General features: G+C 47.7%; 1 protein-coding gene across 1 annotated transcript; it reads left to right on the forward strand.

The window, feature by feature from the left end:
• The first annotated feature begins 1,186 nt into the window (after window positions 1-1,186).
• Window positions 1,187-25,267, forward strand: METRNL (meteorin like, glial cell differentiation regulator). Its single transcript, XM_066200577.1, has 4 exons — window positions 1,187-1,451; window positions 6,814-7,202; window positions 23,541-23,600; window positions 24,271-25,267. Exons 1-4 carry the CDS (start codon window positions 1,339-1,341, stop codon window positions 24,585-24,587), a joined length of 879 nt encoding a protein of 292 aa, XP_066056674.1. The 5' UTR covers window positions 1,187-1,338; the 3' UTR covers window positions 24,588-25,267.
• The last annotated feature ends 239 nt before the right edge of the window (window positions 25,268-25,506 follow it).

The following is a 25,506-nucleotide window of genomic DNA, read 5'->3' on the forward strand; positions in this document are numbered from 1 at the left end:
TAACACACCGAACTGTGAACAGCGTGTAAATGTTTAATGCCCATTCATGAACTCTCACCTAGAAAAATCTGAGCAGTGCTTAATAAAGCTGCATGGCAGACTCTTGAAAGAATAACAGGAGACTAAGAAACTCGCTGATCTGGAAATATTTTAACCCCTTTCCTATCTGTGGATGTACAATATCAATCTCAACCCCCTTGTTGCTTCTTTGAAAGAAATTATGTGGCACCTGGCATACCAGAGCACAGTCTGTGTGCAGCTGGGTCATTTTCCACCTACCCCCATCCGTGGTTTTTTTCCCAATTTATCCTGGCCCGGGTAGTTTGGGCTTTAGGCTCATTCACCCTCTGCACTTCCCTGACTTCCTGGAAGGCTTCTAAGGGTCTCTGTCACTAAGGGTTAAGTATCTGAAGTCAACAGCGGAATAACCCGGCACATTAAACAACACAAGGAGTTATCCCGAGTGGTCATTAAGTGGTGAAGAGTAATACAAATAAGATCGAGTCCCAAGTGCTTCCTGGTAAGTGGAGACACAAAGTTGCAGCAAAATCATCAGCCTTCATCTAGTAGGAACCACGCCTTGGTGGAGATCCTGCTGCAAGCTGAGTCACCTGCTGCAGCGACGTGCAGTGCGGGCACTCGGGGTTGCACCCCCGGCGACAGGCTACGGGTCACTGCGGGCACTCCTGGGGACAGGCTGCGGGTCACTGCGGGCACCCGGGGCTGCAACCTTGGGGACAGACTGCGGGAACTGCGGGCACCCCCGGGGACAGGCTGCAGGTCACTGTGAGCATCCCGAGCTGACCCCCAGAGACGGGCTGCGGGTCACTGCGGGCCGCCCCAGCGCAGAGGGCGCGTCTCAGTAACTTTCCCCGCCGAAGCAAACCCTTCGGTCGTGCCCGTCATCACCCCTTCCCTACACAGAGTAGCTTGGGGGGCCCAAGCAGGGCGGGGCAGGCGCGGAGCGGGCTCTCCCTCCATCTGCCAAGGGGGCTCGGGGCAGCGGCGGAGCCCGGGACCGGCCGCAGCCGCGGGCGGCCGCTGCTCCCGATCCGGCGCCGCGTTTTGCCGGCGCAGCAAGTGCCGGCCTTGCCGGAGGAGGAGCGGCGGGAGGGGGAAGGGGGAGGAGGAGCCGGCCCTCGGCCGAGCCGCTCCCGCCCCTCAGCTGGGAGCCCGCAGCCCGCGGGTGCGAGCGGCAGAGCCGAGCGGCGCCGCGCCGAGCCGGGATGCGGGAGCCGGGGATGGGGTAGCCGCGCTGCCCACCATGTAGGCGAGCCCCGGGCGCCGCGCACATCGCTCCCCGCCGCCTGCACCGCGTTCGCACCGCCCCGGGGGACCATGCGGAGCGCCCCGGTCTCCGGGCTCCTGCCGCTGCTCCTGGGGCTGCGGCTGCTGCTGGGCGGCGGCGCCGCGGCTCAGTACTCCAGCGACCTGTGCAACTGGAAGGGGAGGTGAGGCAGCATCCTGCCCGGGCAGGGGGGAGCGGGGACCGCCACGTCCGTCGCCGTCCCGTCGGGGGAAGAAGTTGATGCCGAACACCAAAGGGAGACCCTCCCGCTGCGGTGCCCAGCCGGGGCTCGGGGCTCCGGGCGGAGAGCCGGGGCCGGGGGCGGATCTGCCTCCCTCCCTGCCGGCGGGCTCGCCGCGAAGAGACGCTGGGCAGCGGCCCCCGGGCAGGGAGGGATGGAGGGGCCGGGGCGAGCTGGGCTCCCCTCGGCGGGGTTGAGGGGCCGGGGCGGGCTGGGCTCCCCTCGGCGCCGTTCGGGGGGCTGGGAGAGGGAGGGCGGTGCCAAGTCCTCCTCAGAGAAGTTTCTGCCCGCGACCGTCTTCTCCGCGGCCCCGGCGCTCGGCGGAGGCGGCGGCCGCGCCCGGGCGAGCAGCGAGGGAGCCGCGGCTCGGAGCGGCCCTGGGATGCGCTGCACCTGCGGAGCGCTCCCGCCGCAGCCAGCGCATCACTCCCCGGGGCTCTTGCTGGCTCCCTTCCCTTCCCTTCCCTTCCCTTCCCTTCCCTTCCCTTCCCTTCCCTTCCCTTCCCTTCCCTTCCCTTCCCTTCCCTTCCCTTCCCTTCCCTTCCCTTCCCTTCCCTCTCTGCGCTCCCCCTCCGGGCGCGTCCCGCACTTCGCGCTCAGCCCCGCGGTCGCTCCCCGCTCCCCCGTCCCGCGGAGATGATGATGATGGTGGTGATGGTGATGAGCTCCCGGAGCAGGGGCTGGATCAGAGCGGCCGCGCTCCTGATTTATTCTAATTGCGCTGGTTGAGAAACCTCTCCAGTTCTCAAGTGTTTATCTCCCAAATTATCTTTCCTTTAATTGCTTGTAATATGTTTAACGCGTGTGGTTGGGTCTGTGACCTTCTCCTCTCTTTATAGGTTTAAAAAGGCAGCTCTGCTCAAGTAGCAAATGCTGCTGGGTCAGACTGACTTGGAGAGTAAAATGGTTCAACTCTAATGCACTCTTCAGATCTGACATTTTCTGATATAAAAGTTTGGCCGGCCCGTATCAATGGGGTGTTTTGGAGTAGAGAGAATTCAAAGTGGAAACACAATTGCATTGACTTTCAACATCATGATTTCTTAGGTCTCACTGTCTGAAACATGGTTCTTCTTATTTACTTTTTTTTTTTTTTTTTTTTTTTTGAGTTTTCTTGATAATTGATGCATAGTTAATAGCAGTGAATCCACTTGAAGATGAGTCTGCTTGATAGGGATCAAACCTCTGGCAAACTACTAATTTGTCATTTTTCTTTTTAAAACCCCCCCCAAAACAAAAACCAAGCAACCAGAAAATGCTGTACCGAAGCATTCCAAAGCATCCCAGCTGCTGTCCTTACCTGGACCTTGCCACTTGGGACTGCAACAAGTATTTTAAAAGAATGTTGACAAACTCCTGCAATTCTGTCCTGTTTTGCTCTTATTTTTGTCCTGTTTTCTTAGGGCAAGCAGTGACCCCTCATGTCACCTGGGTAGGGTTGGAGTAAGCAATGCTTTGAGTATCAGCTAAGGGGGTGATGCTTGGGATGGGGGGAAGTGAAATCTTGTGACTGAGTTTGGGATGATGCCACCTTGGATTTACTCGCCTGTTGTTGTTCTGGTGAGCTGAAGTGGTGGCAGCTTTGTGATGAAGCTGTTGGACAAACAGGGAAGGAAGAGCAAAGTTTAGTCTGGGTGGTTTCGCTTGTGGGAGAGTTTTGGAGTTCAGGTGGGCTGGAGTTTTGGGAGGGGATAAAGTAACCCAGGCTGACTTAGGCCTTACTGGTGGCAAACAGGTGTTGTCAGAAATGCTGGCACTCTTAAGGCCGCTCAATATCATCTGATTTGTCCTAATCAGTTAAGATTTCCAGTTAAGAAGGAAATGAAGTAATTTGGCATACCAGTAAATGTCATTAATTAAATATTTCAGTGTGGGCATCAAGAGTTATGTGGGTTAGAAAGAACTTTTTTTCATGCAGAATGTAATATTTTGAAGTCATGTGATGATTTTTAACTTGACTGTTAGGAAAAGTTATGAACTTGAATGCCAGGCATAGTCTTTCTTCCCCACAGTGAAGTTATAGGTTGGCTTGTGCTGGTGGATTTGAGAGTCATGTCATCTTCTGGAGTAAACCTGAAGGTATTTTCTCACCTTTATATACATGGCTGTATTAAAAACAGCAGTCTTAAAACATTCTGGATATGTTTTGTTTTGTTTATTTCTCCTGTAAGCTTGTGGAGAAGTGGTGAGTTTATACCCCTGAGTAGGATGAAGAGCTTCACTAGGATTCCTCTGGATGTCCCTCGTGCTTCCAGGGAAATCTGATGCAATGCACAGCTTGACACCTGCAATTTAAGTACAAGCCATAATAGCATCTTAATAAATAGCTTGTCAGAGAGCTTCCAGGAAAGCTTTGTCCAGGAGAAAGCAACTTCACTATGATGTGTCCAGTTACTATTTTTGCTGTAACTTCATGTTTTTGTGCTGCAATGACCTCTTGATGCTTTGGGCAAAAGTGTTTCAGTGACAGGCTGAGAGAATATCCTGGCCTGGCATGTTTGACTGTGGGCTGTGGTGTAGAGAATTCAGCTCTTGTGTGGCTGCTTTTGTCCATCAGCCTTGCCCTCAGTATGGTGGGTGCTCTGAGGAATTCTTGATGTTGTCTAGACTGTCATCTCTCATTAAATTCTCCAGTTCAGGAGCAAAAGTTCCCTTTGTTTGTTGCAGGGTGCAGGGAGGACATGGATACTTGTAGGGCTCTTTAGCACATCTTTAATAGAATAAATAAATAAATAGGTACTGTGACTATTCTTCTTGCTCCCTTTTTCTTTAAATAGCACCTGTTCCACATTGCAGCACAACAGCTCACTGCAGTGATATTGTAACAGGTTTTTCAGGGCAAACATAAGGGGGGGAGCTGAAGCCAGAAATGGAGAACGGCGAAGCAGACAGATGCAGTGATTCAGGATGTCCTCATGGATTGGTATGAGGAAGTAGCTGTAGGAGTAGCTTGTCGTAGAAGTAAGTCCCAATAAACAGCACACATTTAAAATGGGTGATGGATGGCTCATCCATCGCTGCAACCATGAAACACCTGCCCTATGTCCTTGCCATATAAGCAAAAAAACAAAACTCAAATGAGTTTGGAGAATAAAAAGGCTCCTGGGTCTCCATTACTGTGTGTGGACATGGTGTGTCTGATGAGTGGCTACTGAGAGCTAAACCTGGTGTTAAACAGTCTCTCAGTGTGAGGACAAGTCATTCTGACTGGAAGCAAAGCGACAGGTTTTACTGGATGATGATGGTTGCTGTTAAATAATGTGAACATGTATTTTGTAATCTGCTTAACTTTTGAGTCATCCTTTATTATAAGGCTTAATGTGTGCAGGTACTTGTGCTTGATGTATCTGTCTAATGGCATCACTCTTGCCTGTGGGATATAATTGGCTTTCAGAAGATAATTTCAGAGTCCACCCTGTTTTTCGTTTGAACAGTGTGAATGTTTGAACAAAATTAACGTAGCTTTTTTTTTTTTTTTCCCCTCTGGCAGAAATTCACTGCCTCAGTGTTGTTGGGATCACTTGCGACAGAAGTTTCACTGGATGAGTTCAGAGTTTTGCCCCTGGTGTCTCCCTTCTGTTTAAGCACTCAGGCTAGAGTGTGCCAGTATGAGTCCTGCAGAACCTCTGCAGCTTGTTCTGATGTCTTGAGTGGGGGGACAAGTGATGTGTGAGGATAACTTTCTGCCCCCTTTGCTGAGGGATAACCTTCACACTGTTTAATTTTGTTTATTCGCAGCTTGCACAGACTTCTGTGTTTTCTGTTGAGTGGCATCATGTGTGTGCTGTGGTGAAAACCGATTTTGTGGACCAGATGTGGATTTACAGTCAACTTGAAGTATCTCTTTGCAAGTAAAGTTTCCTGAATGTGCTAAGTACTACTGAATTTGAGGGCAAGAGACTAAAGGTTAAAAGCTTGTCCCTCTTTCCTCCTCATCTGTGATCTTGATGTGGCTTTCAAGATTCTTCAAAAGCACAAGTTTGGAGGCTCTATTGCTATTAAATATGACTTTTTTCTTTCTGAGCTTCCTCATGTAACCTCTATCAAGTGGGTCACACCGACACTCACAATAATGAGTCACGTCAACAGTAAATGCAAACCATATGGTTTGGGTTTTTTCCCTTTTACACATTGCTTGTAGTTACTTTCTAAGTGCTGACTTGTATTTAAACCCTGTTCAGTACCCGAATATGTCTTTGGGATGGGGAACTGTGTATTTGGAGGTTTCTGCTGAGGTACCAGGACTTGATGTCATCACTTGCACTACACTAAAATACGATTTTGCCAGATTTCCTGTGTAACCTCAGACTTAATCCTTTCAAATGATTTTTTTTCCCCCTGTCTTGATTCATCTGCCCACAAGTGGGAATGTTGTGAAGCTTCCCTAAAGTCCTGCAAAGCAGACCTGTGAGGTGGCAAACAGTCTGTTTTTGGGTAGTCCTCTGCAGGCACAGGATAAAAGATGCTTGTGTTTGGGAACAAGGTGCTCAGAGCATAGGAGGAGAAACCAGCTCGGTGGTGAAGTGATGTGTTTATACTCCCTTAATAGGTTTGTGACAGGACAGAGACTGAGACCAAAGGATTTTTCCCTAATAGCCCAAATACTGCAGCCAGTAACTTCATATTGAGCAGCAGCGGAGGAGCAAGCTCCTACCAAAAAAAGCAGCACAGTTCAGTGCTTCCCCAGCTATGACAAGGGGGTGAGGTGTCTCCTCTCCTCTCCTCTCCTGCCCTCTCCTCCCAGCGTGGATTCAGGGCTGCCCAGCTGGGCTAGAGGGTATCAGTAGCACGTAGAGCATTGCTTTTTGCTGCACTTTACAGGGTGAGCTTAGCATCCCTCCCAGTTTCAGATCCATTGGGAATATAGACTTGGAAGGGGAACAAAGTGCTTGGAAAAAGGTGGAGTCTGATCCGTGAAGCTGGAGAACATGCTGGAATGAGCCACCAGGAAGGCAGTTTGAGCGTACGTGTTTTACTCAGTACGCACAGCTCAGCTGATGGGCAGCAACTGAGCCTGTAGTAATTTAATTGCTTTTGATCGTGTGCTTATATCCTGTTTAATTTTGAAGCCTGTTACTAGTGGTTTGAGATTTTCTTCTGGGGGATGATTTAAAATTGTCTCATAATATTAAGGCCGAAGTGTTGCAAGAGACTGGACGGGCCAACACCCAGAGATGTCCCGGGCTTCCTGCATTTCTTGCTGTGCGTTTTGGAAGGTTCGAGGTTGACATTCACACTGTTAGCTCTGTAATTTCTCTAACCTTCTCTTTCTTTCTTCCTCCAGTGGCTTAACCCACGAGTCTCACAGGAAGGATGTTGAACAGGTCTACCTCCGCTGTTCCGAAGGGTCGATAGAGTGGATGTACCCCACGGGAGCCCTCATCGTCAACCTGCGGCCCAATATTTCACCTGCCTCTTACAAACACTTGACTGTTTGCATAAAGCCCTTCAAAGACTCTGCAGGAGCAAATATTTATTTGGAAAAAACTGGAGAACTGAAACTCTTGGTCCGAGACGGAGACCGCAGCCCCAGCAGAGTGTATTGCTTTGGCTACGACCAGGGGGGCCTGTTTGTGGAGGCCACTCCTCAGCAGGACATTAGCAGGAAAATTACAGGCTTCCAGTACGAATTGATGAGCAAGGGAATAGCAGCTGATTTGCACACAGCTTCTGGTGAGTTCCGGAGTATTGTCAGACTTCCACGTCCTGGGTTGGATGCGTAACAGATGGCTGAGTGAGTGAGTGAGTGAGTGGGAAAGTGGCTGGATGTGAGCTTCGTGTGCTTTTAAGGACATGTTTTATAAACAGAACTATTGCAGAAGAATTGATTTGGGTTTTGTTGTTGTGTTTCGGAAGCTGGTGGCATAGGATGAACTCCGGTGATTTGTTGAGGGCCACAGTGTGAAGGATTCTCCCCTTGCAGGGGCAGGGAGTGTTACAGGAGCTAGCTCTACCCTTCCCTGAACTCCCGATGAACTGGGCTTCCAGCCTTGCTGTAACACTTTTCTAACTACTTCTTAACTCAGTTTTTAAGACCCCGCTGCATGTTTTGAATAATAAACATTTGGACAAGGAGGCACTCCTTTTCCTCAGTGTTTTTCTTTTCCCCTTTGCAAGTAGTGCTACTTGCTGACCTAATTATTGCTTTTTCTGGTGTTTGTTTGGTTTGGTTTGGTTTGTTTGGTTTTTTAATTTTTATTTTTTTATTCAAACAAGAAAAACGGTGTGTTCCTTTCTCAGCTCTCCTTATTACACTCTCCTGAGCATTACTGTGCCATGGCAGAGCTCTTCAACACCGTGACAATACTTTGACAGGACGCTGTTGTCTTCTCTCTCAACCATCATGAAAAGCAAGTTTTGTAGGGAGGAGTTTTACTCCAATCAAAAGCTTATAGGAAAGAGGAGTGGACAAACGGAAAGATCTTACAAGCCTGTAAAATCTGGTACTAAATAGCATTTGGAACAATGGCTGTAGGTGTGAGCCGAGTGTGCTGAGCAATTAGACAGTTTGAGAAGAAAAACTGGCATTTGTGGAGAATGACGGGCTGAAAGGGGAATTCCCTTTAGATGGGCAGTATCTGGTTCATGCATCTTACCCATTCAGGAGTGGAGATATGCAGGATAACCCAAAGAATTGCAGATTTGGGGTAGTTTGTCTCAAACGACTGCAAGGGTTTCAAGGTTTAGGGTATTTTAAGTGGGGGACCGGGTATCGTTTCAAGCAGATTTCTCTTTTGAAATGTGGGCTGCCTTTGCTCTGTTGGGTGAAGGCACGGAGCAGAGTCCTCAGAGCACACTTGGCATGACTCAGCCCAGGGCAAACCCGATGTTTGGTGAGGCTGTGTGGCCCACGAGCCGTGCGGAGGCTGCCCAGACTCCGCCGTGCTGATGCCACATGCTCTGCCCGAGATGCTGCTTGATAAGCGGTGCTGTGACTAATTAAACCGCAGCTGTATCTTCCAGGGATATCTTCTCCGGGATAAGTGATTGCAGAACTTGTTCCATCCTCTCCCCTCCCCTGGCTGCTTTCCACATCGGGCTCTGCGTTGCCTGTTCGTGTATTTGTGCAGCCCTGCCTGTGGTAGTTGTCACGCCAGCTCGGATGGGGCTTTATTTTTGTGCAGCTCTGAGCTGGACTCAGCTCAGCTGAGCAGAGCTGGGCTCAGGGCTGATGCAGTAACCCCGGGAACTGACAGGTGGCAGCTTTGCCATTAAAACAAAAAACCAAAACAAAACAAAAATATAAACACAAATATTCTAAATCCGAAGTCACTGCCTTTATTTTTGCCATGCTCACGAGTGGGAGCTTATTTTTGGGCGTTCTGCATTTTAAGCAGGCTGCTCTGCTACATCCAAAACGTGCTGCAAATGAAGTGGGGCGTCTCTGCTGAGCTGCTTTCCCACTAAGATCGTTTGTGCAAAGATGAATACACTGTGCAGAATGTCAGCTATGTGGTAAAATTCCATTGCAGAAGACATTAAATACATTGTTTAATCAGTTATTTGGAGAATGTTCCCAGATTCAGTGCTGCTTTCTCTGTGAGGATGGAGACACAGACAGGCTAATGAGAAGTCACTTAAACTTGCTAAGAAAAGTCCTGTGCTCTTTTTTGTTTTTCCCCAAAAAAGTTGAACTTGCTTTTGCATGTAGAAAAATAATATAAGAGAAACACTGCTTATCACTTCTGGGTTTAGTCTGCACTTAGGGCTTCTCCTGAGCTTTGAGGACTTGCTGCTGACGTCCTTTACCATCACAAGCCAGCAGAATTTGATGTGTTTTCAGAACTAAATGCTCTTCTTTACACACAAAATCTTGGAGGTTTTTAAAGCTGATTTTTTTCGGGGACGTTCAGAAGTCAAACTGAGGATTGCATCCAATTACAGCCTTCCTCTTTAATAGGCACATTAAATCACTTTTTCAGTGACTGCTGGATTTTCAGCTGTAACAGACAGTGGTTGAATTTCAGTGCTGTCTTATGAAACAATGTGGTGGGGAATCTGCTCCATTCTCCAAGTGTCTTGTTTGGCTAGAAGAAGCTTTTTAATAGTTCATCAGCAGAGCCTTCAGGGCAAACTGAGGCTCTCTATTGTATTTTAAATTATTTCTCTTGCCTTTTTTTGGATCCCCAGACTCCGGGGAGGGGCTGTGCAGGGTGAAAACAGATGAAAATGCCATACATGACTCTTTCCACTACTCACTTAGATGAGCACTTTTATTTTCCTATAAATATCTGTACGTCTGGGGGATCTGCCAAAATAGCTGCCTTGTGAGCCTTCCACAGAGCAATATATTCGAGGCTCTTTGCAGTTCGTGGACCTCCTTTCTTCTGGAGCTGCTTCTAGTTTTTCTGTGAAACCTCAGACGAAACGCCCTTTAGTGAGCTGTTCGTTTGCAGGGGGAGTTCACAGTCACTGAAATCACCGGAGATTTCTTCACTGGAGAGGAGGCTCAAGTCAGAGGCAAGTGCTGACCTTAAGGGAGCTGAAAACGGGGTTTAAGACTCTGCATTTCCCACCACCCTTATTTCAGTCCCTTCTTCACAAAGGTGGCTGATGTTTTTGGTTGCTGCACTCGGGAAAAACCAGGCTGCTGCTGTCTCAGTTGCAGTTTGAGAGTTTAGCAGAGCTGTCAGTAGGTGTGAAGAGGCGACAAGGATGTGAGATGCTGTTGTAGATGGGGTCTGAGACGTGCCGAGCAGAGGAAGCTGCAGTGCTTCTTCTGACGGCAAAGAGCTGAAAATCGCGAATGTTGCATGATTTTCTTGCTCCTTCAGAGTGGGGAGATGACGATCATAAAAGACCCAGGTGTGGGGCTCAGTAATCCAGCCCTTTCCTTGTGCAATAACTACTTGCTAACAACTTCTCCCCGCTTTCCCTAAGTGCTGTGTTTGTTTCCTGGTGATAATTGTTGTACTCTGCCCCTGAATTTACTCTCTCTTCCTAACCTGGCATCCCAGCGCTGATTAAAGGGTGTAAGTCATCTGTTTAATACTTTAATGACCTGTCCTTAGAGTCCTGACATTGCAGGGTGCATCAACAAATCAACAATGCTTGGCATGGTGCCTGTGGTTTAATTAGAAATCCTCAAGTTTTATTAGTTTGCAGCCATTCTTTCCCACTTAATCAGAGTCTAGCAAATAATTCAGTAGAAAACATATGCAGGTTTTGCATCGGCCTTTCCCTTTCTTTGGAAAGATTGAATGACTCAGGGCAGTGTTAACAATTTTCTGGATTTTAGTGACTTAACCCTTTTCTTGGCTCTGACTCTGCCTTGCCACAAGGCATTGAAACTCTCTCAAGATTTTCCTGAGTGCAGGAAGAATTCGTACTGTGCTGGTAGATTTTAATTCGGGTATGGGAAGGTTTTTTAGCGTGATGGTATCAGTCAAAACAAGTGCATCTCTGTGGGGTTGCAGTTTCTTGAGATGGGAAGAGGAGTGAAGGCAAACATGCCACGGCGCTTGGCATCATTTCATGGGAGTAGTCCCTAGGAAGGGTCACCTTGACAATTCAGGCACCTTGCTGGGTGTGTTCTCTCTCCATATCCAAAGTGATGGTTGACTGAAAGTGCTTTTGATTTCAGATTAGGCTTTGGGTCTCACCCCTCTATCGTTCCCATCCACACCGATGGTCCATTAACTCCAGCTCATGCTCTGCAGCCTCAGTGTTTGCCCAAGTGAAGAGCTGAGGCGCTGTGACATTTTGGCCCGAGGCCATCGGAGAATCAGCAGAACTTGTTGTAGTTGTTGAATTCTGTTGATTCTAATCTTTTCTGCTGGTGCTGGAAGAAAATACTCCGAGTATCAGCTGTGCTGCCTATACCGGCAATCCAGTTAAGTAGATGGAGGTTTTGGCAAAAGTGTTGTTTGGCCATATACTCCCGGCAAGTTTTCTGGAGGTGCTGACCCACAGGAGTTTCTCAGCTGTGCCTGGTTTAGGTCTGCCTTGCACCACAACACACTGCTTGCATTTAATTTCTATGAAAACTGTCAATTACCCTTGAGAGTAATTTACTCTTTTTGTACTTCAGCTTCTGCTCAACTAACCTGAAACAAGAATCTGGAGGTTTGACCAGAAGTTTTGCAGAGGAAGGTGAATCCTCCTCCCTTTTCCACCAAAGCAGCTTTATTTTGTTACTTAAAATCTGTGTTTCAAGAATGTCTCATCAAGCTCTGGGTCCGGCTTTGTTCAAGCTGTGTAGTTTGCTTTTCCCATTGCACACTCAGGGGGATGTCTGTAATTTAGTTGTCAGAGCTCAGAGGGTATATTGAAAGCCCTTTCATTACCCACCTGCTTTTGTGTAGTAAAGAAGTCAAACTTTAACAAAAATGCCCCTTTATCTTGATGGCATCTACAGACTTAGTGCAGGTCCTATTAACTGTTTTATATGTTTTCTTTATTAATGCTGGATGCCTGGCTGAGAATATTAATACGTAGGAGGTCCAACACTTGTGGGGGTGTCTGAAAAACAAGGCAAAACCAGATGAATCCAGTTAAGTAATTGACAGTATTCAGCTATTTCCTGCATGCTGTTAATTCACTGTCCAGAGAAAACACATGAAAAATTCAGGAAGCTCAGAAGTATTTGGGTTATACCGGTGTTTCTGCTGACAAATGGGTTTTGAAAGCACCCTTCTTAACTTCTGATCTTAAATGCAGTGTGTGTTTGGCAGAGGTGGGGCACCAACCTGCCCTATCTCTGCAGGAATCCTCCCAGGGCTGTATTGTCACTCCACCTTGTAGGCTCCTAGTCTCATGCTTTCCTCTGGTTCCTCACAAACATCGAATCTTTAGAGTTCTTTTCTTTCTTGGAGGCTGGATGTGCTGCTTAGCTTTGTAACTGGAAGCAGCAGGTCCTTGAATCACAGGATGGTTTATACTGGAAGAGACCTTTAAAGTCCACCCAGCCCAGCCCTCTGCAGTGTGCAGGGACAGCTTCCACTGGACCCCATTGCTCAGAGCCCCGTCCAAACTGGCTGTGACAGTTTCCGAGTTTAGGGCATCTGCCACTACCCTGTGCATCCTGTTCCAGTATTTCACCATCCTCTCACTGCTGTGTTTTTCACTTCTTGTCAGAGTGGAAACTCTGTGGTGTTTTGTGCCGGGGCTGGCGAGCAGGAGGCTGTGCCTGCTGTGCCCACTCCTTGCCAGGGTAACCATGACCGAGCTCCTCGCTGCTGTGGGCAGGAGAGGTGATGGAAAGAAGCACTTGGAACACTTAAACTGAAAGTGCCCGTGACCTTTATGGCCAGCACAGGTTCTGCCTGAGTAATTGCGACCCTCTGAGATGCTGGCACTGTGCTGTGTGGCAGAGTGGGAGCACACCCCGTCAGATGAGAAAAATGCCTCGCTTTGTGTTTCTCCCCTCCCTGTTTTCTGAGCAGGTTAAAGCTCTCCTACCTCTTGGGTTTGAGGGGTTAGAGTTAAATGGTTTTTAAGGCCCCTTCCAACCCAAACCGTGCTGTGACTCTATGGAGTGCACAGAGCAGGTTGATAGTGCATTCCTCCCATTTGGGGTTTGCTGGAGAAATGAATAATAAACAGCAAAGTTGGGGGATCTGCCCCTATAAGCCTGAGCACACCTTGCTGGGTGGCTCACCTGTGTACCTGTAGTTCGAGGATTTGTTTGACTTTTCTCTAAAAGATCATAAACAGGTTTTAAGAGAAAAATATCAGAAAACAACCTTTCTTGCAGTTTCTCAAAATACCATGCAATTATTGGCTGTATAAGGGATCCTTCTGACACTCCTGCTCTAGGATATGATATTTTAATTTTTTTTTTTTTTTTGATGTGTGCTCCCCCTCCTTGCAGGAGTCCGTCCACACTCACTTTGTCTTTCCCATAGTAATGGCTGATCCAAAACCTGGCACAAAGTAACCATGAACATATAAACAACATTCCCTAACCCTAATGTGCAAAAACCACGTTCAAAGCTAGTTTTTGAGGGCGTGCCAGTGAACCGTGTGCCATGGAGCAGCACCTAGCTGGATCAGGCTGGCTGCAGTATAACGCTGCCTGGAGTGGGATTAATTTTGAGAAGCTGGAAACCTGCTCCAATTATTCATGTACCTGAAGTGGTCAGGTTTGCAGTGAATGATTGACTGGGTCGGAGAGTTTGAGAACAAAGGTTTTGATTTTTTTTTTTGCCTCTGTGGAATGGTTTCAAAGTGCTCTTCTGATGCTCAGGGAATGCTCACGCTTGTACATCATCTTGAACCGAGCAAGGGCGGTGTTTTGGAGACCTGAGTCTGAAAAATACTAGACTAAGAAGCTTTCACCTAAAAGAAAGGCCCCACCAAAACTGGATGAATGCCCTAATTTAATCTCTCCTTCCCCCAAGAAAATGGTTTTGCCAGCATCTTCTCTGGCCCTGCTTGTGCTTTGATGTCGTTGGACAGGAGTTGGTTTTGCAGTGGGCAGAGGAGGTGACAATGGGGCCGCGGTGATAAATACACAGCTGCAGGGGAGAGGGGGATAGAAAATTGCTTATTTTTGCTAGACTGGCCACGAATGCCGTTAGCTTATTTCCCAACTCAGTGGGCAGTCAAAACCAATAAGCAGTCAGGTGTATTGTCCGGGCAGCTGGGGCTCTGCTCTGCTCTGACCTTTGTGTACCGCCAGAGATGGGCCCAAACAGAGCTGCAATCCAGCCCAGTTGCTTGGCAGTCTTTAATAATGCTCTGTGCTTGCTCTGCAAAACTGTTTAGTTTGCTAATTCCTGAGGCTGTAGTTTAAGAAGGGATGAGAGGGCGGGGAAGCTGCATTCCTCTTCCCACTGACTGAAACATGGGCCAGGTCTTTGCTGTGTTGGAGGCTTGATTTGCAGGACAGAAAATCTCTTTCGCCTCAATCTGTGCTAGAAGCCAGAAAATATTCACTGAAATACTGCACAGATACTTGGAAGGTATCCTGGACCTAAAGCTGTGATATGTTATGTCTGACCTTGGGGAGGTTTAATACAGGCTCAGAAAAGCTGCTGCCCTGTGTCAGCCTTGTGCCAGTTAACCTCTGGCGCTGGTTCGGATTTGGGGAAGGATTTTTTTTTTTTTTGATATGGGTTGTACAGGCACCTCCTTAATGGGGTTTGAGCCTTAACTCCTGCAGTGGGCATCACCTCAGGTGTTTGCCCATGTCCTTTCTGTATTGAAGCCCCGGGAGAGCTGCAGTGATCAGTGGTGCTGGGAGAGGCACAGGCATTCATTCCATTGCCCTGCCTGCCTGCCAGGGTCATTCCTGTTTGCACGGGATGCTCCTCTGCCCCACCAGAACTGCTGGTAGCTTCGCGTCCATCTGCAAGTGGATGTCAGAAATTTGAGAGAAAATAAATGTTCCTGTGTAGAACTGGCGAATGAGCTTGATACGACCAAGCAGGGTGTGCTTTTAAGGAAGAAAAGGTGATGTATCTCAAGGCTTTTACTGTTACAAATGACAAGTTTTAAGTAGCTTCTTTTTTAAGGTTAACTGAACAATGTTACAGCATCGGGGATCTCTCGCTGTGTAGGTGTAGCCCCTCCACAGCCCTTCTCAAGAACAGGCTGATCAAATAAACACGGTTTTATAATCAAAACTGGCCTTGTGCCCTCAGAGCTCTCCCACATACCAAAAAAAATTAGATTTCTAGAAAGAGGAAGAAGAAGGACCTGTGTGGAGCGGAGTGCATGTATGCTGCCTTTTTTTTTTTTTTTTTTTTTTTTCTTAAATACTCACTTAATCTTTGATCTGTCATTACTCCACTCTCAGGGTTTAACTTTAACCAGCCACTTGTTCCTTAATTCTATTCCTCTGCTCCATCAGAGGCATTAATGGACCGGACCGAAGGGGAGGAGGGAGGGAAGGGTTTTGTGTTCCTGGCAGGTTTCCAGCCTGGTAGTAGGTGCTGGCTCCAGCCTCTCCTATGGCCCTGGCAGGGGCAGGGAGGAGTGCTTGGCTGCACAATTCCCCCAGGGCTTGGGAGTGAAAAACACCTCACTTGTTCATTTTCTGCTGTGCAAGCACTGCATGACAGCTGAGGGCTGTGTTAGCTATCGAGACAAAGCCCAGCAAGACATCAAACACTTTATAACTTCACGTTTTCCTAGATCTGACCCGTGCGAGCTTTTACAAGACTTTGGCGTGATGTTTTCTTTAGAAGAAAGAAGAAATATTTTCAGAGTGAATTTCTGGTTTTGAGTCGGGGCAGCATTTCCTTTGGTCCTGCATGGCAGGGGTGCAGTGCTGCAGCTGCCTGTGCTGGCACCTTCTCCTGGGGTGACAGCGAGGGACGCTCTGCCCCAGCCCTTCTGCTGCAGGTCAGAGGGGATCAGAGGAGCTCCTCAACCATCCGGAGGCACCTCTGACTTCCAGCAGCTCATTTCTCCTCATGCTTCCCACTCCTAATCCCCCCTGGGCAGTAGCGGTAGGTTTGAGGAAGGAGAGAGAGGTATTTTCTGTGAGATAGTCAAATAGAGCTGCTTTTTTTATGGCTTTATAGTGGTGTCTTGTGCACGTAGAGCAGGAGAAACTCCCAGCAGTTATCTTGCTGCCATCTTTTCCTTTTAATTGCAGTTAGGGAGGGAGGAGAGGAAAGGAAAAAAAAACCCCAGATGTGTACAGGTGCTGCTGGCACAGCAACGTGGGCTGGTGTGGCTGCAGAGACACTTCTCGTTTGCTGGGCTGGGCTGCAGAGAGAGAGAGGAATTTAACTGGACATCTGATCTGCTGAGTGAGGCTTTTTGGCCACAGCATCTTGCAGGCTTGACTGTAACTGAGGGTTTTTACAGGGCTGTGATGCAATGGGTAAGTGTAGGAGCTGGGCTGGGATTTGGCACCGGTCCTGTCACCATTCTGCCTCTGCCCACCCCAGCGCTGGGGTTTGGACAAGAGGAGGGACACGAAGAAGTGTCTTGAAGCTGTGACACTTCTCGTCACTTCTCCTGGGTTGGTGCAACTCGTGCATGGAGGTAGAGCTTGATAATGCTTAATGCTGCTTAAATAAAAACTCCTCTGTGGGTTTTTCATTCCTTTTGTTTTGTTTAAAATTTTAAACAAATGGCCGCATTTCTAGCTGACCTTTCAGCTCGTTTGTTAGAATGGCTGCTGCCTCTTGGAACAGCAAAAAGGCATCAATCCCAAAGGATCCTTACGTGCTCTGTATCTGCCGAGCCAAGTTTCAATTTGAAAGCTGTTGCAAATGGAGCTTGCCTAGTACCAAATCTCTTCCTCACGTTGTTTACAGAAATAGTTAATCTTTGGTGCTTAGGGACTTTAATGCCCTCTTGGAAGACAGTTCTGTGAAAAGATAAATTTCTGGTTTATGATCTCTTGTCCTAACGTTTCTCAGAACACAAAGGTCATCACATCTCTGATGGTGAGGTTTTACAATATGCTTTTTTTATCCTTTCTTTGCAGGAAGGAAGTGGTATTAACTCGATTCTCTTGGCACAGTCCGTGCCACAGCCTGCACAGCTCTGCATCTCATTAAATTTATTTGCAGGTTTAAATAGTTCTTGGCCAGTGTCTATATTTTCCAAGTTACTTCTGGAAACTTGTACACATGTGCAAGCTGAACTGAGTGTTAGAAACGAGCTAAGGCAAGGAATGGGAGTTGACACTTCCTTTTCCAGAGGGGTAAAATCGCCAGTATCCCTTCTCCATACAGAGAGGTCAACGGGAAGGATGTCCATTGCAGCATCATGATGTTGTTTCAGCTGCTCCATCACCACCTTGTCCTGCACCAAATCTTGGCTGTGTTGTGGCTGTAAGAAGAAGGGAATCTTTGAGTTTTGTATCTGTGCTCACGATGCTTGTCCCAAGCTGCCTCTCAGATTAACTTTCTAGCAAACAGGGGGATGAACATTTCTGCCTTCAGAAGAGCACTAAACTCCCTCGTTATGTTACTCATAGCATTAACCTTGTATTCATCAAAGCACAGCCTCATTGTGGCTTTCTAGTGCTTAAAGGGGGCTAACAAAAAAAAAAAAAAGGGAGAGTGTCTTTTTACATGGGCAGATAATGATAAGATAAAGAGTGGCAGTTTTAAACTAGGGGAGAGATTTAGATTAGATGTTAGGGAGAAATTCTTTGCTCTGAGGACAGTGAGGTTGCTGGCACGGTGAAGCTGTGGCTCCTCCATCCCTGGAAGTGTTTAAGGCCACTTTGGATGGGGCTTGAAGCAACCTGGGGTAGTGGAAGATGTCCCTGCCTATGGCAGGTGGTGGGAATGAGGTGATCTTTAAGATCCTTTCTGTCCCAAGCTGTTCTGTGGTCCCGTGTCTGAGGTTTATTGATCCAGAGGGCTGCGAGCAGGGCAAGTCCAGCTCTCCTGTTCGTTCCCTGACTTTGGTGTTTTCCTCCTGACGCGCTGGAAAAAGTGCAGTGCTTGCAGAAAGCCCTGTAATCCTATCCCGTCCAAAGACAGGAAGACCTTGTAAAACAAAGGAGTGATGAGAGAGCTCCTCTGTGTGTTGTGACAGGGTGTCAGTAATTTCCAGCCCAGCTGTGGAGAGGCTCTGTGTCTTCTGGCCCTGTTTTCCCTCGGTGTGTTCTGTTAAATGCAGGTGTGCTGGATGCAGCTCTGCTGGCCTCAGCTCCCAGCCAGCACGTTCCTCCTCGGTGTGAGGTGCGCTGCCAGCGCAGATGCGTTGATGTCGTTCTCGGTGGTGTTTCAGCGTGGCGGTTGTGAGGTTGAATGTTGTTTTGGCTTGCTCAGGAAGAGCTTTCTGAGGTGGCGAGGAAGGCTGAGGTGTATCAAGAAAGGAAAGGACTAGTCACAGCCTGGTAAACCAGAGTGGTTATCAAATTCTTGCCCACCTGCACTGCAAAGCAGATCTTTTTTGTTTGGGATATGAGCTGTGAGAGGTTTGCTTCATGGAGGAAATGCTCCTTCTTCTTAAGAAGAAATAATTATAAGGATTTATTTCACTTTATAATTAGTTAAAGCAGGATCAGGGCAAGATTTATTATTATTTTTTTTCTTGCTCATATGATGTTTGTCCCTAAACTCTTGTGTCCCAGCTAAATCACAGATCCAGTGAGCAGTTGAGACATCATCATTTTTGCTTAGGACTCAGAAAAATAACAGAGAAACGCACCATTATTGGAGAAACCACATCTCTATTTTTATAACCTGCTCTGGGAAGTCTGCACTCTGTGTTTCCAGGAAGGAGACTCACCCTGTGATGCCCTTTCCAGTCTGGGTGCTGCCAGTTACAGAGCTGGCAGCAAGAATTTGAAAGCTGTGGGTGGGTTCCTTTGTTCCCCATGAACTAATGCTGATGTCAGGCCGAGGGAGATGGGTCCCTGTGTGGTGTGGCTGGAGGTGCTGCAGTACAGGGACTGCAACAAGACCCACCTGAATGTCTTGAAGTGAAAAGCCTTCTTGTTTTAATCAGAAGGCTTAAACCTTAAACTGACAGAAAATTGTGCTTCACCCCTGCCTGGACCTCCTCGGTAGCTTTTGATGCTTGCAAAGGTCTGATTGCTCATCAAAGGCTTGTTCAGAAGTACTGAGGTGTGGGTGATGTGTGCCATGGAAGGGCAGATAAGGAGCTCTGTGTTTTCCTCCCCCACCATCCACACCTTCACCACACGGCACGCGTGCGCCCGCTTCTTCACGAAACCAAAGGGTATTCCTCGGTGAAGTGGTTTTCTGCAATTACTTTGTGTTCAACATTTTCACTTCTGCTTCAAGCGCGTCTCTTCCTGTGCGTGCTGCCAGCACGGGGGTGGGGTGTTCAGCACAGCCTGTCTGGGGACGCAGGATGGGGAAGGTCTTTTGGGCTCACTAAGGGGAGCCTTGGGACGGGGTGGAAGGGACCTGCAGCGTGGCTCGTCGGGTGTTCTGATGGCTGTGACGTCGTGGAGTGTGTTGAGAAAAATCTGGACGGGCAGAGGAAACTTCTTTCTTGTGGGTTGGAAGCTGGTTTTGGGGTAAGGTCAGGTCAGTCAGACCCATGGGTGGCTGTTGAAACACAAATGTTTCAAAAGAAGACCAGGCCCCTTCATGTGGTTTCTGTGACGCCTGCAGCCAGAGCCAGCACGTCTCGGTTGCGTGTGTCCTGCTGGGAGCTGCCATCCTCCACCACGGCCCCTCCATAACCCCCACCTCCTCTTTTCCAAGGAAAAAAGGGTTGTGTGCACACAAACCAAAGGAGGAAGGACTGGAGCTGTGTGTGTGAGCTGAGACAGGCCAGTGACACCTGCCACCACTCCTCGGCCAGCGTGCTAAACTGCGGGACTAAAGGGGCACTCAAATCCATCCACAACATTGGGGAAAATCCTTTCTAGGCAGCCCAACTCCCTGCTGCTGGCGGAGCTGAGGACCACCTCAGGCTCGTGGCATCTCCTCAGGGCTCATCCCTCTCTCTTACCAAGCGTTTCTGCCTCCCTGTGGAGACGTCCAGGAGAGGACCAGCGACGTGTTTGACAAAGCTGTTGGCCAACAAGTGCAGTCTATTGTTAGCGCGGCCTCGTCCTCCTCAGTAACACCAGGTTCAGAGGGCAAATCACTCCAAGCAGCTGGGACATGACTGCTGGCTTGTGAGGAATGATGTAATTACATCTCCCTCTGCGGGGAGGTGAATAGAGAGGCCTTTGGAGGCACTGGGCTGGGGCCTTGGAGGGAGAGGGCTGCCTCAGGTTACTTCAGGTCAGGATACTGTCAAAATCCATCAAAGGCGCTCCCGGGAGAGTGAGCAGCCGACGTGCACAATGCAGGCTTTATGCCATTGCTGGTGGAGTTGGGATATAGGCATCTGGGCTTTACAGGACTTCAATAAAATGTTGCTTTTCCAGGTATTTTTTTCCCCACCTTTCTCCTGCTGCTGTATGGATTAAAGCTCTTTGGCTCATCGGGTTTAAAGGAATTAGAGCAGCTGACGTTGATGTTGCTGTTGCAAGTTCATAGGCTGGCTTTTGGATGCGGGAACCTGGGCAGCCCCTGAGGCATCCCCAGAGAGTCAGGATCTGGCAAACACAGCTGCCTCCTTCAGTAACCAGGCCCAGTTCCCCAGAAAATGAACATCTTCACCTGCTGTGCAGGAGTGAAGTGCTTTTCCTGGGGTTGGCTTTTTTTCTAAAACTTTTCTTTGTAGTTATAAGGATGCTTCCTGTTCTAGCCTGAGGTGTGTGTGTTATTTTGACCTATGGATGGAGCAGAGCACCTGCTGCCCAATCCAGAGGGAATGAGTGCTGAACTGCAGCTAAAGCCATGAACTTTTGTGTTAAACACAGATTCCTTCATGGCTGTGATTCAAAAGAAAGTGTAGGCATTGCCACCTCCTAAGGATTTAGTTGCTTTTATCAGCCTTTATAGGAATGAGGCTTTGGTTGTAGCCAGTGGATGTTGTTTGCTTTTTAATGGTCCATTTACCTCAGCAGTAATCCTTCACTACATGTTCTCCATCTGTCCTTCCATACCTTGTTTTTGCCACTTGCAGGATCTATTTGATACTCTGTGAACGCAGATGTGGGAGTTGTCCCACAGAAGAGGATTTTTGGTCTTCATCTGTCTGGAGTAGCAGAGACGGGTGGTGGAAGATGGTTGTTAAAGCAGCTCACATGCCACCACACTGCTGTGAGTCAGCTGGACCTGAAGCAGGTTTTAAGTAATGATCTAGTGTGAGCAATGCTGAGCATTTTTAATTTCCTTTTGTATTTAAAAAGGCTGCAGGATTTTGCCTAGGGTCCGCAATTAAAACGATTTGATTCTGTGTACACATGGAGATTTTTTCCATTTGATTTATTACTGTGTCAGTCTATTTAAATGGAAGGAACCACTTTTAAAGCATTTCGTTTTTCATCTCTAATGCTGTTGGTTGTGTTGCACTCCTTTGGAGAACAGAAATGCCTTAGTCATTTCGGTGTTTTCAATTTTCTGATGGGGCCGGATGCACTACAGAGACGTCTGGTCTAAACCAAGACTTAGAAAGGCTGAGATGCCTTTTTATTATGAGGTCTTTCCAGAACGAAATATCTGAACTCCAGCTGTGTGCTTAGAGGATGTCCATCATCTGCGCTTTGTTTTGGAGCTCGTGTCCATGTGAAAATGCCGTGGGGTTTGTGCAAGTTCCCTCTGTTTGTTGATCTAAGTCAGGTCCTCATTTGGACAGAGGGAGGCTGGGGTAGAGGGAGTTTTGCCCTGGATGGATTTGGGAGGTGCCATGAACTGAACAACCCCATGGTACACTGAGATTTGCCCAGGGAAGTGCTGGAATCACCATTCCTGGATGGAGATGTGGCACTGGGAGACAGGGGTTGGTGGTGAGCATGGGCAGTGCTGAGATAATGATTGGACTCGATGATCTTAGAGGTCTTTTCCAACCTGAATGATTCCGTGATTCTGTTACAATTCTCTTTGTCCGGTGAAGCTTGTATGTTTGGTCTAGCCACTGATCAAAATCTCTTGAGTCTAAAACGTGAAGTATCTTTAGCCTGAATTTGGTCTAGTACTCCAGTTATGTCCAGGCTTCATCTGCTTCTGCAAATCTCATTATATTAAATATTTTCCAAACTTTTCTGGAAAAGAGAGCTGAAATAGTACGTGGGGAAAGAAGGGCAGGGAAAGCTGACTTGTTTCTGAAAGCTTTGGAGATATTCAAACTGAACAGAAGTGTGATTGATCCAGATGCTATTTTGCCTAGTCCTTGTCTCTTCTCTTGGAGCTTTTTAAGCTCCTTGAATCATTCCTTCAAATATCCCTGCCCAGAAATGTGCATTTTACATTTCCTTTAATCCTATTAAGCAGCGTGTTACACTGTGCATGAGTCATCTGACTGGAGCAAATCTGGTGGATTTGGTTCAATAATCCTGCTTTCTGGATCACTGCCTTTCTGGGTCCTTGGAAAAAAGAAGAGATTTGCCATGTCTTGTGTCAGAGAGTGGCTTGTGCTGTCTGACAGGAGGGTGACAGAGCACTGGAGGCACCAGCTGCGTGTTGTGCGGACAAGCTTAAATCTACTTTTAAGTGCAATGGATAAACTTTGGGAAGGAGGTGGGGGGAGAGGAAGGCTGTGACTATTTGGGAACCTAAACTAGGTGTTTTCAGGTGCTGAGGTTCAAAACCTGAATATTTTGGGGGTGGGGAGAAGCGGGGTGGCTTCAGTTTGGGGTTTACTGGTGGGCAGTGTGACGGAATCTCATCCTCCAGCCACCTCCAGCAGGAGCCCTGCTTTGCTGGAGCCTGCCTGTGCTGATCCAGGGTTTCCATTTTTCTGGGTGGTGTGTTGAGGTGACAGACAAGGTTCTGATCCTCGTGCCACTGTGGACAGACTCCCTGAGCATGGCCAGGCAGGGCAGATCCTGATAATAAGCAAATTCCTGAACTCCACAGGGTGTTATAGAAACATCTGTATTGCAACTACAGCACCTTCTCCTCAGAAATATCTGGCTGAGTACAAAGAGGAGCCACATTCTTGCATTGATTAGATTAGCGCAGATATCCAAATGTTTCCAGCAGTACAGGAAATGGTCTTTGTGCTGCTTGAGCTCAAACAGATATGGGGGCTCGAGTTTCCGCTTTGCCTCATCGCCCTCCAACACATGCATTGGGGTTTTTTCCTCCCCTTTGCCTCCTCCACTCTGTAACCTCCAGGCTCTTTGATGTGGTGATGACTAAACGGCCCAACAACACTTGATAGAAATTGTAAGAGAGGAGCCTTGCCATCAGAGTATGAAAGACACGTGATCTGAAAGCTTTTGAGTGAATTTACAGCAGAGCGCCCTGCAAACGCACCCCGTACCAAAATGTACTTTGTGTAAGTGCAGTGAGCGTGAGCAGTGTTTGCTAGACAAAATATCCCAGCAGGATTGGCAAAGAGTATTCCTGCTTGGGTGCAAAAATCTCACAGAGGCTCCAACCAGGGTTAGCCCCCACTTCTTGTAGTGGTGGTGATGCCAGACGGATCTCTGGAGTGACTGTGCCCGTGTTGTGTGTGTGTCACGTTTTTGTTAAGTTTAAATGGTTCATTTATTTAAATCTATTTATTTATTTGCTGCTGCCTAGTCCTCTGCTAACTGTGACCCTTCCTGTGCAGCTCCCTGCCGACCCTGCAGTGACACTGAGGTCCTCCTGGCTGTCTGCACTAGTGATTTCGGTGAGTTGCTGTCTCCCCAGTCCCTTCTCCTCCCATAAACACCCAGCAGACACCTCCTCACGCCTGGAAACCTCCACCAGCAGTAGATGTGGTCTAAGGGCACACGGAGAGTTCTGAGGACCTCAGAACTGTCTGCCCAGCTGGCACCTCCCCAGGGTGGACAGAGCGACACAGCAGCCACGGGTAGAAGGTCGAGGATTTGGGTGCGCCAAGGAGAGGCCATTGCTCGTTGCCCTACAGTGTTGGCCGACTTGACAAAAGAATAAAAGTTTCACTAATTGTCCACGCTTCCCTTTTTAAAAGGGAAATTGGCATTAGCTGTATCTTTAGTGGCTGAAGAACAGAAAGCACGTTGTCAGGGAGCACTTAGCACACATCTTCTTGTTAAAATTCTTCATGATTAAAGCTATTTTTCCGATGTAATTGTTTTTCTGTTTAAATTTAATCTGTGGGTGCCCTTTGCTGGAAGGATTACAAATATAAACTATTAAAAAATGCAAAGATGTACTGGAGGTTATTGGATAATCTCAGCTCTGGGAATAACAAAGGACCAAAATTTGGGCTACTGTGGTGAAGTCATTTCCCCTGGCTGCACAGACCTGAGTTTGGACCAGGGCCTTCCAAAGCATTTTTTGAGTAATTAATCCTCAAAACCTTTTTCTGTTCCCAGTGATCAGAGGCTCCATTCAAAACGTAACGAACCAGGCAGAAGAGCAAGAATCCGTAATTCACGTTGGTGTCAACAAACTGTACAGGCAGAAGAGCAAAGTCTTTCAGCTGACAGGGGAGAGTGGGAACTGGAGAGGACAAATAAAGACCTTGCTGGAGTGCGGGGTGAAGCCAGGAGATGGAGACTTCCTCTTCACGGGACGTATGCACTTTGGGGAGGCCAGGCTAGGCTGTGCCCCTCGTTTCAAAGACTTCCAAAGGATGTACAAAGAGGCAAAAGACAAAGGGCTAAACCCGTGTGAGATTGGCCCAGATTGAAACCCCCCCCTCTCCGTTTGGCCGAAGATCTCTTTTAGCATTTGGCCAGGAACGTTTCCTGGCTGCAGTGGGAACTCTGAACACACCTGGCCACTGGGGCTGGACAGACCTGGAGGCTGAGACCCCACAGCCTGCGGTGCTCACAGGCTCATGGAAGCAACAGAGGTACGAGCTCAGAGGGCTGCCAAGCAAGAAAGGCTGGATTTTTTTAACCAATCTTGTCCTTATGAATTAAGTTATTATATTTTTTTAGTGACTTCCTTTAGGAAAACAGACAAAGAAAAAACTCCCGTGTCTTAATAAAAGAAAAAAAAACAAACCCAAATGAAAGCCAAGATGCCTTTGTATCTTTTTAATACTAATTTTTAAAAATGTCTTAAGCTGATGTAGCATTTGGTATGGCGTATTCTGTATAAATGGCCAAGAATGTGATAGAGCACGGTAAAACATCTTAACATTGATGCTTTGTAAAAAGCTTGGTGTACAATTCAAAGTTGTTTCTTATGACAGAAATTTATGGAGCCAAACTCTTATGTGTGCGTGTTGTTTTTTTTGTTTGTTTGTTTTGTTTTGGGTTTTTTTTTTTAATTTGAAAGAATGTACAATTGCTGCCTGCAATTTTTTTGTCCAGGCTGGCAAATTCTTTCCATTCCAGAGAAATAAAAGGTCCCTGGATTTGACACATGCTGTTTAAAATCTTTATTTTTTTCCTTTCTTCTTAAGGCCAATCTCAGCTAGTCCAGATGTGCTCATAGATCAGTTCTGGGCTGCTCGCTTATTTTGTGGCTTCTTTGAGCAGAACCAGAGTTCCTGTGAGGCATTGGGAACCACAGTGTGTTTTTTCAAAGGGGAAGCAAGAGCTATTTTTGGAGATTTTCAGACATGTGTGCAGGCGAGGCTTTGAGCGTTCTTCTCTCTG

Source organism: Chamaea fasciata, unplaced genomic scaffold, assembly GCF_029207755.1.
Source record: "Chamaea fasciata isolate MVZ Bird 193981 ecotype frontalis unplaced genomic scaffold, bChaFas1.0.hap1 SCAF_19, whole genome shotgun sequence".
Classification (NCBI taxonomy): domain Eukaryota; kingdom Metazoa; phylum Chordata; class Aves; order Passeriformes; family Sylviidae; genus Chamaea; species Chamaea fasciata.